This window comes from Buteo buteo, chromosome Z (genome assembly GCF_964188355.1).
Source record: "Buteo buteo chromosome Z, bButBut1.hap1.1, whole genome shotgun sequence".
Taxonomy (NCBI): Eukaryota; Metazoa; Chordata; class Aves; order Accipitriformes; family Accipitridae; genus Buteo; species Buteo buteo.
This window is the reverse complement of record NC_134204.1, coordinates 62,355,666-62,367,701: the sequence shown is the minus strand read 5'-3', so window position 1 is coordinate 62,367,701 and position 12,036 is coordinate 62,355,666. Positions and strand designations below refer to the sequence as shown.

The 12,036-nt window shown below is 38.6% G+C and overlaps 1 protein-coding gene across 7 annotated transcripts in view; it reads left to right on the top strand.

Moving 5' to 3' along the window:
* Positions 1-12,036, top strand: part of FBXL17 (F-box and leucine rich repeat protein 17) — a 290,228-nt gene that overhangs the window by 100,386 nt on the left and 177,806 nt on the right. The window contains exon 7 of one of the 7 annotated variants that reach the window (XM_075020224.1): positions 7,011-7,149. The exons of the other annotated variants lie outside the window; for them this stretch is intronic. Within the exon in view, the coding sequence (XP_074876325.1) occupies positions 7,011-7,077 (67 nt within the window). The 3' untranslated portion in view covers positions 7,078-7,149. Of the gene's footprint in view, positions 1-7,010; positions 7,150-12,036 lie in introns of those variants that run through there. 7 annotated transcript variants of the gene reach the window in all.

Here is a 12,036-nt window from a genome sequence, read left to right as displayed (position 1 = left end):
AAAAGCTCATGGGTAAAGATAAAAGACATGGAGAACACTCACCAGTTACTGTCATGGGCAGAACAGACTTGACTTGGGACAGATTAATTTATCGCCAATTAATAATAGACTTGGATAGTGAGGGGAAAAAAGGGGCAAAAATAAACCACCTTACCTCACCCTCCCCTTCTTCCCAGGCTCAATTTTAATCCTTCATTCCTAACTTGTCTACCTCTTCCCCCTGAAGCAGCACAGAGCAGTGGAGAACAGGGGTTGCAGTCAGTTCATAAGACTTCAACTCTTGCACTCCATCCTCATGCTTTTCCTCTGGTCTAGCATGGGCTCTTGTACTGGGTTTATGTGGCAAAGTTTTGGGAGTGGGGGGAGCTACAGGGGTGGCTTCTGTGAGAAGATGCCAGAAGCTACTCCTATGTCGGATAGACACACACCTACTGCTGGCCAAGGCTGAGGCAATTGCCAATATGACAGCATATTTAAGAAGGGTAAAAAACACTGCATAACAGCAGCCAGAGGAGAGGAGTGAGAATATGTGGGAGAAACGGACACCAAGGTCAGTGAAAAAGGAAGAGGTGCTCCAGGCACTGGAGCAGAGATTCCTCTGCAGCCCGTGGTTAAGACCATGGTAACACAGGCTGTCCCCCTGAAGCCCATGGAGGTCTACCATGGAGCAGATATCCACCCTGTAGCCCTTGGAGGACCCCATGCTGGAGCAGGTAGATGTGCCCTGAAGGAAGCTGTGGCCCCATGGAAAGCCCATGCAGGAGCGTGTTTTCTGGCAGGACTGTGACCCTGTGGGGGACCCACACTGGAGCAGTGAATTTCTGAAGGACTGTACACTGTGGAAAGGACCCATGCTGGAGAAGTTCTTGAAGAACGGCAGCCTGTGGGAGTGACCCACATTGGAGAAGGTCGTGAAAACCATCTCCCATGGGAGGGACCCCATACTGGAACAGGGGAAGAGTATGATGAGGAAGGAGTAACAGAGACAAAGTGTTATGAACTGATGGCAACCCCCATTCCTCATTGCCCTGTGCTGTTTGGAGGGAGGAGGTAAAGGAGTTGGGAGTGAAGTTGAGGCCAGGAAAAAGGCAGGGGAGGGGGATGAGGTGAGGTGTTTTTAAATTTGTTCTTTTTTCTCATTATCCTACTCTGTTTAATTTGCAATAAATTAAATCAGGATCTCCAAGTCAAGTCTGTTTTGCCTGTGATGGTAATTGGTGAGTTATCTCTCTCATGAGCCTTTTTCATCTTACTTTCTCCCCTTGCCCTGATGAGGAGGGGAAGTGATAGAGTGGCTTGGTGGGCACCTGGCAGCCAGCCAAGGTTAACTCACCACAGTTCTCCATGGGGCTCCTGTCCTTCAGCTGTTCCAGTATGAGTCTCCCATGGGCTGCAGATCTTCAAGAACTGCTCCAGTGTGGGTCCCTTCAATGGGGTATGATCCATAAGGAACAGACTGCTCCAAGCATGGGTCAACCACAGGCCACAGTTTCTGCCAGAAAACATGCTCCTGTGTGAGCTTCTCTCCATGGGCTTCAGTTTCCCTCAGGGCGACTCCATCTGCTGTGGCATGATGTGGTCCTCCATAGGCTGCAGGGGAACAACTTGCTTCACCATGGTCTCCTCCATGGGTTGCAGGGGAATCTCTGCTCTGGCCCCTGGGGCACCTCCTCCCCTCCTTCTTCTCTGACCTTGGTGTCTGCAGGACTGCTTCTCTCACATTGTCTTCACTCCTCTCTCTCACACTCTGCTGTGCAGCATTTTTTCATTTTCTTAAATATGTTTTCCTAGAGGTGCCATCATCTTGGCCTGATACAAGTCTACTAAAATATTTTATGGTAGTTTCTTTGACCTAAACATACAGACAAACAAACACTATTGTGTCTGTTAGCTATCTCTACTACTTATATTCTTCCATAAATAACTCCAGTTTTATTCTTGTCATAGGTTAGCTTTGTCTAACAGCCAAACACCCACATAGCCACTCATTCCCTTCTCAGCAGGACGGGGGGGGTGGGGTGGTGAGGGGATGGGAATGAAAAAGCTCATGGTAGAGATAAAGACAGGGAGATCACTTTACAAGTTACTGCCAAGGGCGAAACAGATTTAACTTGTGGAAAATTGTTTCTAATTTATTACTAGTTGAAATAGATTTGGGTGGTGCGTAACAAAATGGCAAACATTAAAACACCTTTCCTGCCTCTTTCCTATGCTTAACTTCACATTTTCAGTCCTCTACTGCCCTAAGCAGTAGAGGGGGATGGGGAGAGGGGTGTTACAGTCAGTACACAGTGATTCGTCTCTGCTGCTCCTTCCTCCTCGCATGTTTCCTCTTCTCTGGTGTGGGCTCTCCATAGGCCACAGCTCCTTTAGCAGTATCCATTTACTCCGGAGTGGGCTCCTCCATGGGCTGTAGTGTAGGTATCTGCTCCAGTGCAGTGGAGCACCTCCACCTCCTCCTTCCCTGACCTTGGTGTTTGTACTGCTGTTTCTCATGCTCTTTCTTTTCCTTCCTCCTCTCTGTGTTTGGTGCGGTTGTGGCGTGTTTTTGCCCTTTCTTAAATATGCTTTCACAGAGGTGCCACCATCTTGGCTGAGGGGCTCAGCTGTTCTCTGGGTCTGTTGGAGCCAGCTGGAACCAGCTGTGTCCAGCATGGCGCAGCCCTGACCTTTCCTCACCGAGACCGCCCTGCAGCCCCTGCTGGTGTATCTGCACCCGGGACAATGGTTTTTATTTCACAACTAAGAACAGGTTACCAGGGGTCAGGTTTTTTCTGTAACCAAATAAATTGTGAAGTTGCATGAATTTTCTTACTACGATTATCAGAACATATATTCTGTAATATTTCATCACAACATTGGAGTAGTATTTATGCTGCAATTTTTGAATTGGTAGGCTTGGGAGTTGTCACTCATACCTTATTTCAGTGAAGTGATATAGTACATAATTTAGTTTTTGCTCTTGTCATTCTCACACAGTATTGCACAACATCTTAGATGCCCAGGAATGCAAGGTGAACTTCCCACAGAATCTAGCAGTGGCCACACATTTGTGTCATTCTGTATAATTTTGGTTTAAATGTTATGTTACTTTTCAGTCCAATCTGCAAGTGGTCTGGAAAAAATTTGGGATATGGTTCAACACATATCTCAGCAGTTAACCCCCAAATCACCATCCTTATCAGAGTTAGTAGTCCTTTCAGCTTCTAGTTACAAGCCCTGAACCCATTTTATAAAGCCTTCTGAGAACAGTTTCTTTGGCATTGTTATCAAAGAATGTTATTTTTTACAAACATTTGATTGGAACATATTACTTCCGTACTGTCTGCAAAGTTTAACCAATGATAAAAATTTGAATGCTTTTTCTAGAACTAAGTGTAACTGTCCATTTATTGACGTTTTAGCTTGCTAATTCTCCTTCTCTCTATGACTGGTATTAAAATTAATAGTTTTTTAGGAATCATTTTCTGGTGGAAATGGATGTTATCAGAAAGAGTAAAACTTTCAAGCTATTGTCATGTTTGCCACCCTTTTATCTTTGTTTACGTACTTGAGAAGTGGGGAAAATAGTCCACTGTTGTCACACTGCTGAAATGTATGATAAGTGAAACTTTGTAAATAGTGAAAAGATGAGGAGGGTGATTAAGTCTGACAATTCTCATGTAGAAAACTTGAGATGATAAATATCTCCTGTGATTAGTTATTAATTTAGTGCAAGGGACTAGCATCAGCCTAAACAATTTTATGAGTTATGGCATAAAAACAAATTTTGGAAGATAGGTATGCACTTGTTAAACCGAAGGAGAAATTGCTTAGACTTGATTGCAAATAATTAAAAATGGCAGACTTGACACAAATGTGGCTTGACTATTTTCTGTATGACATTCCTTACAGAAATTAAGAAAATGCAGTGTTCCCTGTAGGCATGAAAATAAGTGTATTATAAATCTGCGTCCTTAGTGCATCATGAAAACTGAAAGGTTTTGTATATATATCATTTCTGTACAGATAAATTATTTGCAGTGTTCTAATTTGAAGTAGCACAGAAAAATAAAAAAATCTAACCTAGTAATGTTCAGAAAAGAGGTAGTAGTCCTTATTGCAATTACTGTATTACTGTTGCATTCTGAGGTTACAACCTGTAACTCACCATGCAGTCAGAATAGACATAGTACTTGAAGAAAAGAGAGAAGAGATGGCTGTCTTAATGATTTACTGCACTGACTATATTGTTTAGAGTCTGTCAGTATATCCATTATAAATACCATTTGAAAGGAGCATAACCATGTCCTAAATTTGCTTTAGGCTATTCCTTGCTGCATGGGTTATAAGCTGAAACTTAAAATAATTTTGCAGGTTTTTCGTGGTTTTTTTTGTGTGTAGGTGAGCACAAGACCCATGTTATTGCTGGGAACATGCCATCGTATAAACAGGAAATGTGTCAGATGCTATATGCTAATTGCCTTCTATCCTGATCAGGTTAACTCTTGTTAAAACCAAAGACGGCTGGTATATGCTGAATTTTCTATGATGTTAAATGTAATTATATTTGTATGTTTAGAATTCAAGATCAACCGGTAAGTACTGACTTGTAAAGGAGATGAAAAATTTATGTACCTTTGAGAAGTTGTAGTATGCTTGAAGAGGAAGATGATGATGGAATCAAAGTTGAACTGACAGAATGAATGTCTAGGTAGTTCTGAAATTGGCAGTAATAATGTCATGAGGAAAATAAGCAGTAACTTAAACTGAAAGTGTTGATCACGGTGATGCCTGTAGGGTATAGGCAGTGAACGACGAGTGATGCAAAGAAAGGAAAATAAAAAGGCTAAACACTGACTTATGTTTGGATTGGAGTCTCATTGACTTCTCTGCATACCCTGTGATCATGATCTACTGATTTTCAGTACCGTGGTGAAGTGGTCTGAGACTTCCTTAAGTACATGCATCCAGGTTTTAACCTCATGGAGTGAGGAAGAAACTGGTGTATACCCACCTTTGTGTGCCAGAAGGAAGCTGGGACTCAGCCAGCATGTACAGCTGACCTTTGAAGGGGCAGAGTATTTCCAGGACTCAAAACACGGGGAAGAGAGTAAACAACCTGCCTGCTAATTAAATACAGCCTGAATTTTTCACTGGCGACCATTTTTATAATCTGTAGAGTGTTCTCTGGCATTATGCAACACCTGGAGTATCGAGTCCATTTCTGAGCTCCCCAGTACAAGAAAGACATACTGGAGAGAGTCCTGCAAAGGGCCACAAATATGTTGAAGGGACTGGAGCATCTCTCCTGTGAGGACAGGCTGAGAGAGCAGGGACTGTTCAGCCTGGAGAAGAGAACGCTCAGGGGATCTCATCAATATATAAAAGTACCTGAAGGGACTGGTGCAAAGAGGATGGAGCCAGGTTCGTTTCGGTCATGCCCAGTGACAGGACCAGAGGCAATGAGCACAGACTGAAACATAGGAGGTTCCCTCTGAACCTCAGGAAATACTTCTTCGCTGTGAGGGTGACCAAGCTCTGGCACAGGTTGCCCAGGGAGGTGGTGGAGTCTCCCTCCTTGGAGACAAGGGCTCTAGGTGGCATTGCTTGAGCAGGAAGTTGGACCAGAGGACATCCAGAGGTCCCTGCCATCCTCATCCATTCTGTGATTCTCATACTAACACTTGCTGTTAGAGATAGTTTGTTTTGATTGTTCAGTTAAGAAAACTGGTAGAGTAAGTGAGCTTCACCATAGCGGTCATCTTCCTTGCTGGCTCCCAATTTTTTTAAGGTTTGTTATGATGTGTTTGGACAGACCATTATCTCTGTATCCTGGAAAATGTATTGGTCAAGCGGGACCTAACGAAGGTCCTCATGGAATGTGAGACACATTGACATCATCGTTATTGATATTACTGCTTACATTGAACAGTGAGAAAAATTTGCTTTCTGTTCGTGTTCTTTCCCTATCTCCCCCAGTACCCATTACCTCCTGCTTCTCTGTCTTATTTCTTGTCTTTCCTTTCCCTCTTCTTCAGATTTCATCTAATAAGAGTCTAATTTATCTAGCCAATGGCATTTAAGAGATGGTTGTGAGCCTATGATAGTGGGATTGTTAAGAGCAGTGCTGAAAGTTGTGCACAGGAACAGGTTTGTCAGGTTCCACTCAATCTGGACTGTGGTTTGTAGTTTGCTACTGTTGCAGCACGATTAAAAACGTTGTTTCCAAAACCAGGGACTGTTTTCTATATGTGATGTCATCCCTCCTCACCCCCTCCCCTGCCCTAGCAACATTTTCCTGCCTTTTTTTTTTTTCTTCCCCAAAAAACCCCACCCCAGGACTAGGATCTTAGTACCATCACCAATGTATAATCTTAAGTAGTTTTGGTTTTTACCAAGAAAGAGGACAGCTATTACAATCTTTATATGACCTAAATGATTGCTGGAAAAGCAGTTTCTTTATAAATTCTCTCTGTTTCTAAGGGGTAAGAGTTAAAATAAAATTAGTTTACAAGTACTTAGTATTTAAGTTTTTTGTATTTTCTTGATGAGTTTAAAACATTTTTAAAGGTGGTTATTGCCATTCACATGATCAGTCAGTATTTCTGATGAAAATCCCATCTATATTTAACTGTTTAGTTTTACACGGGGAAAGAGCTGCCTTTGCTTTGCTGGGTCTGTTTAGTTCCTTACAGTAGTACTTCTGCTTCCATTGTGAAAAGAGATCGTGTTACCTGTTGAGATGCTGCAGCTAGCTGGATTTACCAAGACCTGCCAGCTTGTCATTAGTAAAGGGCTTTTTCTATGTCTTTGATGAATCATATGGATCTCTAATAAAGGAAAAGTTCTTCTAAGAAAGAGAGAAGTATCTTCTGAAGGATCAGCACTACCAGTAGTGTTTTCCTAGCTTCTTAAGTTTTCCACAGTCAGAGGGAAAGCAAGCTACAATGAAATATTAACCTACTTAGAAAGCTGTTTAAATTGTGTGGCTAGTGAAATAAATAGATTTCTCTTTTGTTTGCCTTTAGGACAAGAGTCTTCACAAATAGAAATGGCAAGTCATTAATGATTAATACTTTAATTCTATTCCTATAAAATGAACTAATGTACTATTAAATGAATGTTCTGCAGAAGTCAGCAAAACAAGCAGCCATACATAAGTCTGGCATCACAGAAAAAACTTGTCTGTTAAAATAGACCTTACACTTGTTACATGAAGTTAGTGAAATTAAAGTTTTGGAATTATTTCTGAAATATTTTGATTTTTTTTTCCCATTTTATTTATCTTCAGTTATTTTTCTTTCAAAATGTATATATTTTAAAGTTTATGCTTTTGTTTGTGTTATTTCATATTGTATGCAAATGTACACATAAATATATGGTAGAGTATATATGTAACAAGAGAACTTCGACATAGTATGCTGTGTTTTCTGGGTCGGTGATAACAGATTTTTGCATTTGTGTAGGCATGCTAAAGGTGTTGAATGAATGAATGCTTCCTATTTAGGGAAGTTAAGTCTAGGTAAGAGTTATATCTAGGTATGTTTCTAAATCTGAGTTACTAAGATTTGGTTGTTTCAGGAGTAACATATTAGACAGCAGTATTTTTTTAGCTGAAGCCACACTGTGTTCCCATTTCAGTCTTTACCAAGAGTTAGGCATGCTAAGTCCTATGTGCCAAAACCTGAGGCTACATGCAGCATCTAAAAAGCCTGGTTGCAAGAAAGATGCAGTTGTGTCCTGCTTGCAGATGTTGCCTAGTGCGGAGTAGAACAGAACCCAAAGGCTAATTTTGGTATTTCAGCTATTATTAAACAGTGGGAATTAATTTACAAAACTGAATTTTGAACTCTTATATCTGTACAGTGGACTATCTTTTAATTATTCTGCTCTTCTCTGATTCTTTCCTCCTACAAATTCCTATTAGCTAAACTATATTAAGAGTTATACTCTATATAGAGTGCCAATGCATGATGCTGAAGTTGTACAGTTTACTTCAATCCAGAAAATGAAGCATGAGTTGATTTAAAAAGGAGAAAAACCAGCATACTTGATTGGAAGAATACTGAGATAAATTTGATTTTCACAGTACTAACAGGAGACAAAAGGCCTTTTATAGTTCTCAATTAATTGTACACTTGGTATGGATCTAACAAAGTTAATTTTGTATGGTTTTGATTATTGTGACTGAGAAGATATCTGTTTATGTAATTCAGAGTAAAAAGCACTCTTGAAGTGTTTATTTCCTTACTAGACTCTTTTCAGGTAAATTTTATTCGCAAAGTCTAGATATCATTGTATTGCAGAAGTTGTTTTTGCATGGTGATCTTGGCAGCTATCTATCAACAAGGCATAACAATAAGCCGCTTAGACTGAACAGGGTATAAAATGTTACTAAGCAAAGCCTGTCAGATGGCATTCAAATATTCATGTAGTCTTTTCAGTTATTGAAAGTACTTTCCTACTGTGAATAAAGTACTTAAAGCAGAAGGTCTTATGTTGAGAATTTTATAGCTCTATTGTTTACAATTTATGTATTTCTTCTGGCTGGTAGTTTTCAGTGGTTTCTTTTTCTACAAACTATATGCAGTGGTTCTTATTTTTTTTAAAGTGATCTTATAAATTTTGACACGTGTAGGCTATATTGAGAGAATGCCTTTCGCCAGGTATTTGATATAGGCTAGATGTTTTGTTATACTTGCATTTTTAAAACTGCAGAAAAACTAAAAACATGAAATAGTTCAGTTAAAAATTCAGATGATTATAGTGTATTATGACTATACTTGTTTGTTTGCTGATACATGACCTAATTCACTAAAAATTGTTTGTATAGACAGTGTGAATCTGTAATCATTTAGACTCATATAAACACATGTAAATTCAATTTCTGGGTTCTGACAATGTTTAAAACTTTTAGCTAATACAACAAAAATGTAATTAATCATTTAGATTTTAAAGAAAGTGTTTCTCTAATCTGTGTTGCAAACTGTAGTCCCATTTCTACTTTTAGACATATCAATTAAATATTGGCCAGCTGATTTTGGCTTAGAAAGTTTGTGCCGTCCTTTAGTATTTCAGCAGGGGAAAAATAAAAAGTGGGTGCACAAGTTTTTATCCATTAGTTGTCTTATGGTGTGGGAGACTGTGGCAGGAATTTAGAATGATACTAGACTCCCTTGTGCAACTAAATGAGAAGGAAAATACTTCTGCACAACATAGCTGTGCTCAGTGGTCTCCATTCGGACTGTTTTCCTGCCTGGTTTTGGTCTCTTTGTTGATGGCAGTAGCAGCAGAATTGGCAGTATTTGTTGTAGCTTGGAGCTGACTGTAACGGTCATTCCTGATTTTATATAATAGCAACAGTAGCTCAGAAATTTCAGGTTACCTTCAACCCTCAATTCATCATTGAACCACAAAAATCTGTTTTATTTTAGTAATTTTTTTATAAAATTCCAGAGCAAAATAATATTTTTTAAAGATTTAGCATTCTGAATTCAAAAGAAGAGAATTGAAATAAAACTAAAAACTAGATTTTCTATTAATATCGTACTTTTCCAAACATTACTTGGAAACTAAGGCTCTTGCCTTTAGATAGATGCACCTCTTAAACTTCAAATCATCCTATTTGCAGTATCAATCATTTTTACAAATCCTATTTTATGATATTTTCTGCAGCTCAGTGAATTGCAGTCTACATAAATTACATTTCAAAGAGTGAATGTAATGTAGAAATATTCTTTAGGCAACTCATCAGAATAACCTCTTCTGTACGGCCTCTTCTCCTTACCTGTAATGCTAAACAATTGTCTTAAACATGTGCTCTAAGCAAAAAGATCAAGTTCAATCTCTAGAAGGAGATTCTTGTGTCATTCTCTCCTAAAAAATGTGTTTGGTTATTCTGGTTACTGTATAATTGGTGTAACAAAACATACTTTGTCACTATGATTGACAGTTTTCATCTTATACATAAAACATTGTCTTGTTTTGAAAAAAGAAATTTATTGCAGTATTGAAGGCTATTAAGAATTTGCTTAAATATTTAAAATCTTGAGGTCAAATTTTAAAATAAGCATTTCAGAAGAATTGCCAATAGCTCATACACTTTTATTTTTGCCTGTAACACTATTTTGATTCATTGCTTTCCTATATAGTGTATGTAGCTCAATAGTCAATACTTTCTAATATTTGCTGAATAAAGTTTGCAAAAAAGTTTCCTGATTAGCCCTGATTTAACTGGTGTTATATGATTATATCTATGAATCTGAATGCCTATAAGTTTTATGAAGTAAATAAGGTGAAGCAATGTAAAAACTATGATTACTTTTAAATAGCACTACAAAAGTTGTTTTGAATTTTTGCTGTTATAGCCATTTTTTGCTATCATACCTGTCACAGAACATGGAAATCGGGTTTTGTTTGTTTGTTGTTTTTTTTTTTTCCAAATCCTAGACAGGTAGGTCTCTCCAAGGACTGTTCCAAACACCTTAATACAATGAATCTGCAAAACTGTACTGTAATGTATAGTAATATAAAATGTGCGCCTTTTAGAAGTTAAAAGAATATGCTGTTTTCAGATTGATTTTATTTTGGGGGTTTGGTGGGGTTTTTTTTGTTTGTTTTTGTGTTTTGTTTTTTTGTGTTTTTTTTGTAAAATATTTTTCCATAATTTTGCATTACAAATGGCTGTAAGTGAAGGATAGACTTTGTAAAAAAAAAAAAAAAAAAAAAAAAAAACCACAAACCTCCCTGAAGCATTTTTTGTATTGGCTGCCAAAATGGAAACTGCCAGGATAGAATTAATAACAGGTGTTCATTTTTTTTTTCTTCTCTAGATCTTGCTCTAGTCTCTGATCCTTTCATTTGCAAGCTTATTAAGACATTAATTATTGTTTATTCAGCTTTTACTAGCTTCAATTCAGATTTGATTGTTTACACATCTAACAATCACAGAATTTAGCCTTTAAGTTCTCTAAGTTTGTGCCGCGCTTCAGTGAAATTTTTCCACTTGTATAAATAACACACCATATAGGCTTTTGGGTTTTTTTTTTTTTAGTGCATAGATGTCTTTTGGAACAGAGTTTATTAGTATGGTTATAAAGCATTATTTAAAATGTAGCTGAACAATAGACTTTTTCCTGGTAAATTAGGAATTTTCAAACAAGACTTATTTCAGGAATTAAACTATGGTTTGTTGGAGATAGTTTCAGATAGATCACAGAGTAGCTGAGGCTTCTTGGCTGGACCAGAAGACAGTGGCAGTGCACCAGCGGCTGAGAACAGTTTGAGGGCTAGAGTTGCACTTTATCAGGAGCTGTGGTCTGTGGGGAAGAACTGGGATGGGCTTAAGGCTGCTTGGCTGCCGCCAACCACTCTGAAAGGTATAGATTACAGTGACATTATCTGATACTATTCTATTAAGTTTGTGTCGGGGCAATTTTTGCTGTCTGGTACTTGGCCTTTTAAGGCTGTCTTCAGGCACTGTCCAGGTGCTCCCAGCAGCTTCACTTAATTGTCCCTTAAAAAGACTCACCAGTGATCATCCTTTCCAATTTGTTTTGACATTACCCTTTATTTGTCTTTGTTTTTTTTCTTTATTGTTAGTGTTTTGAATCAAGTCTATATATCCTGTTTGTACAGCATTTAACACAATCTTCAGCCCAGTTTTCGTGTTGGCAAGACAGTGCTCCAGCTGTATGCCCTAGCTTGTGAGGGATGAGAAGGCAGGCTGCTGTGCCTCTTATGTCTTAGTAAATTTGTCCTTGCAGTCAGAAGCTGTGATTCCAGACCCTGCATGCTACCGTCGGGACAGTGGATGAACAAAACTGGTGTTGTACTATAGTTCGCTGGTGGATTAGATGATGATTTTCAAGTAACTATCTCCCTAGACATTCCCAATGCATATTTTTGCAGTCCCTAGGTCTTAAGACAAGGACTCAAAAAATGAGCTTACAGCTAAAATATGTCACTGGATCTTCAGTTTAATTTCAGGAAATCACACTTCTCTTTCAAGCTTCATTTTACATACATACTTTGAGTATTCAAAGGGTAAAATAA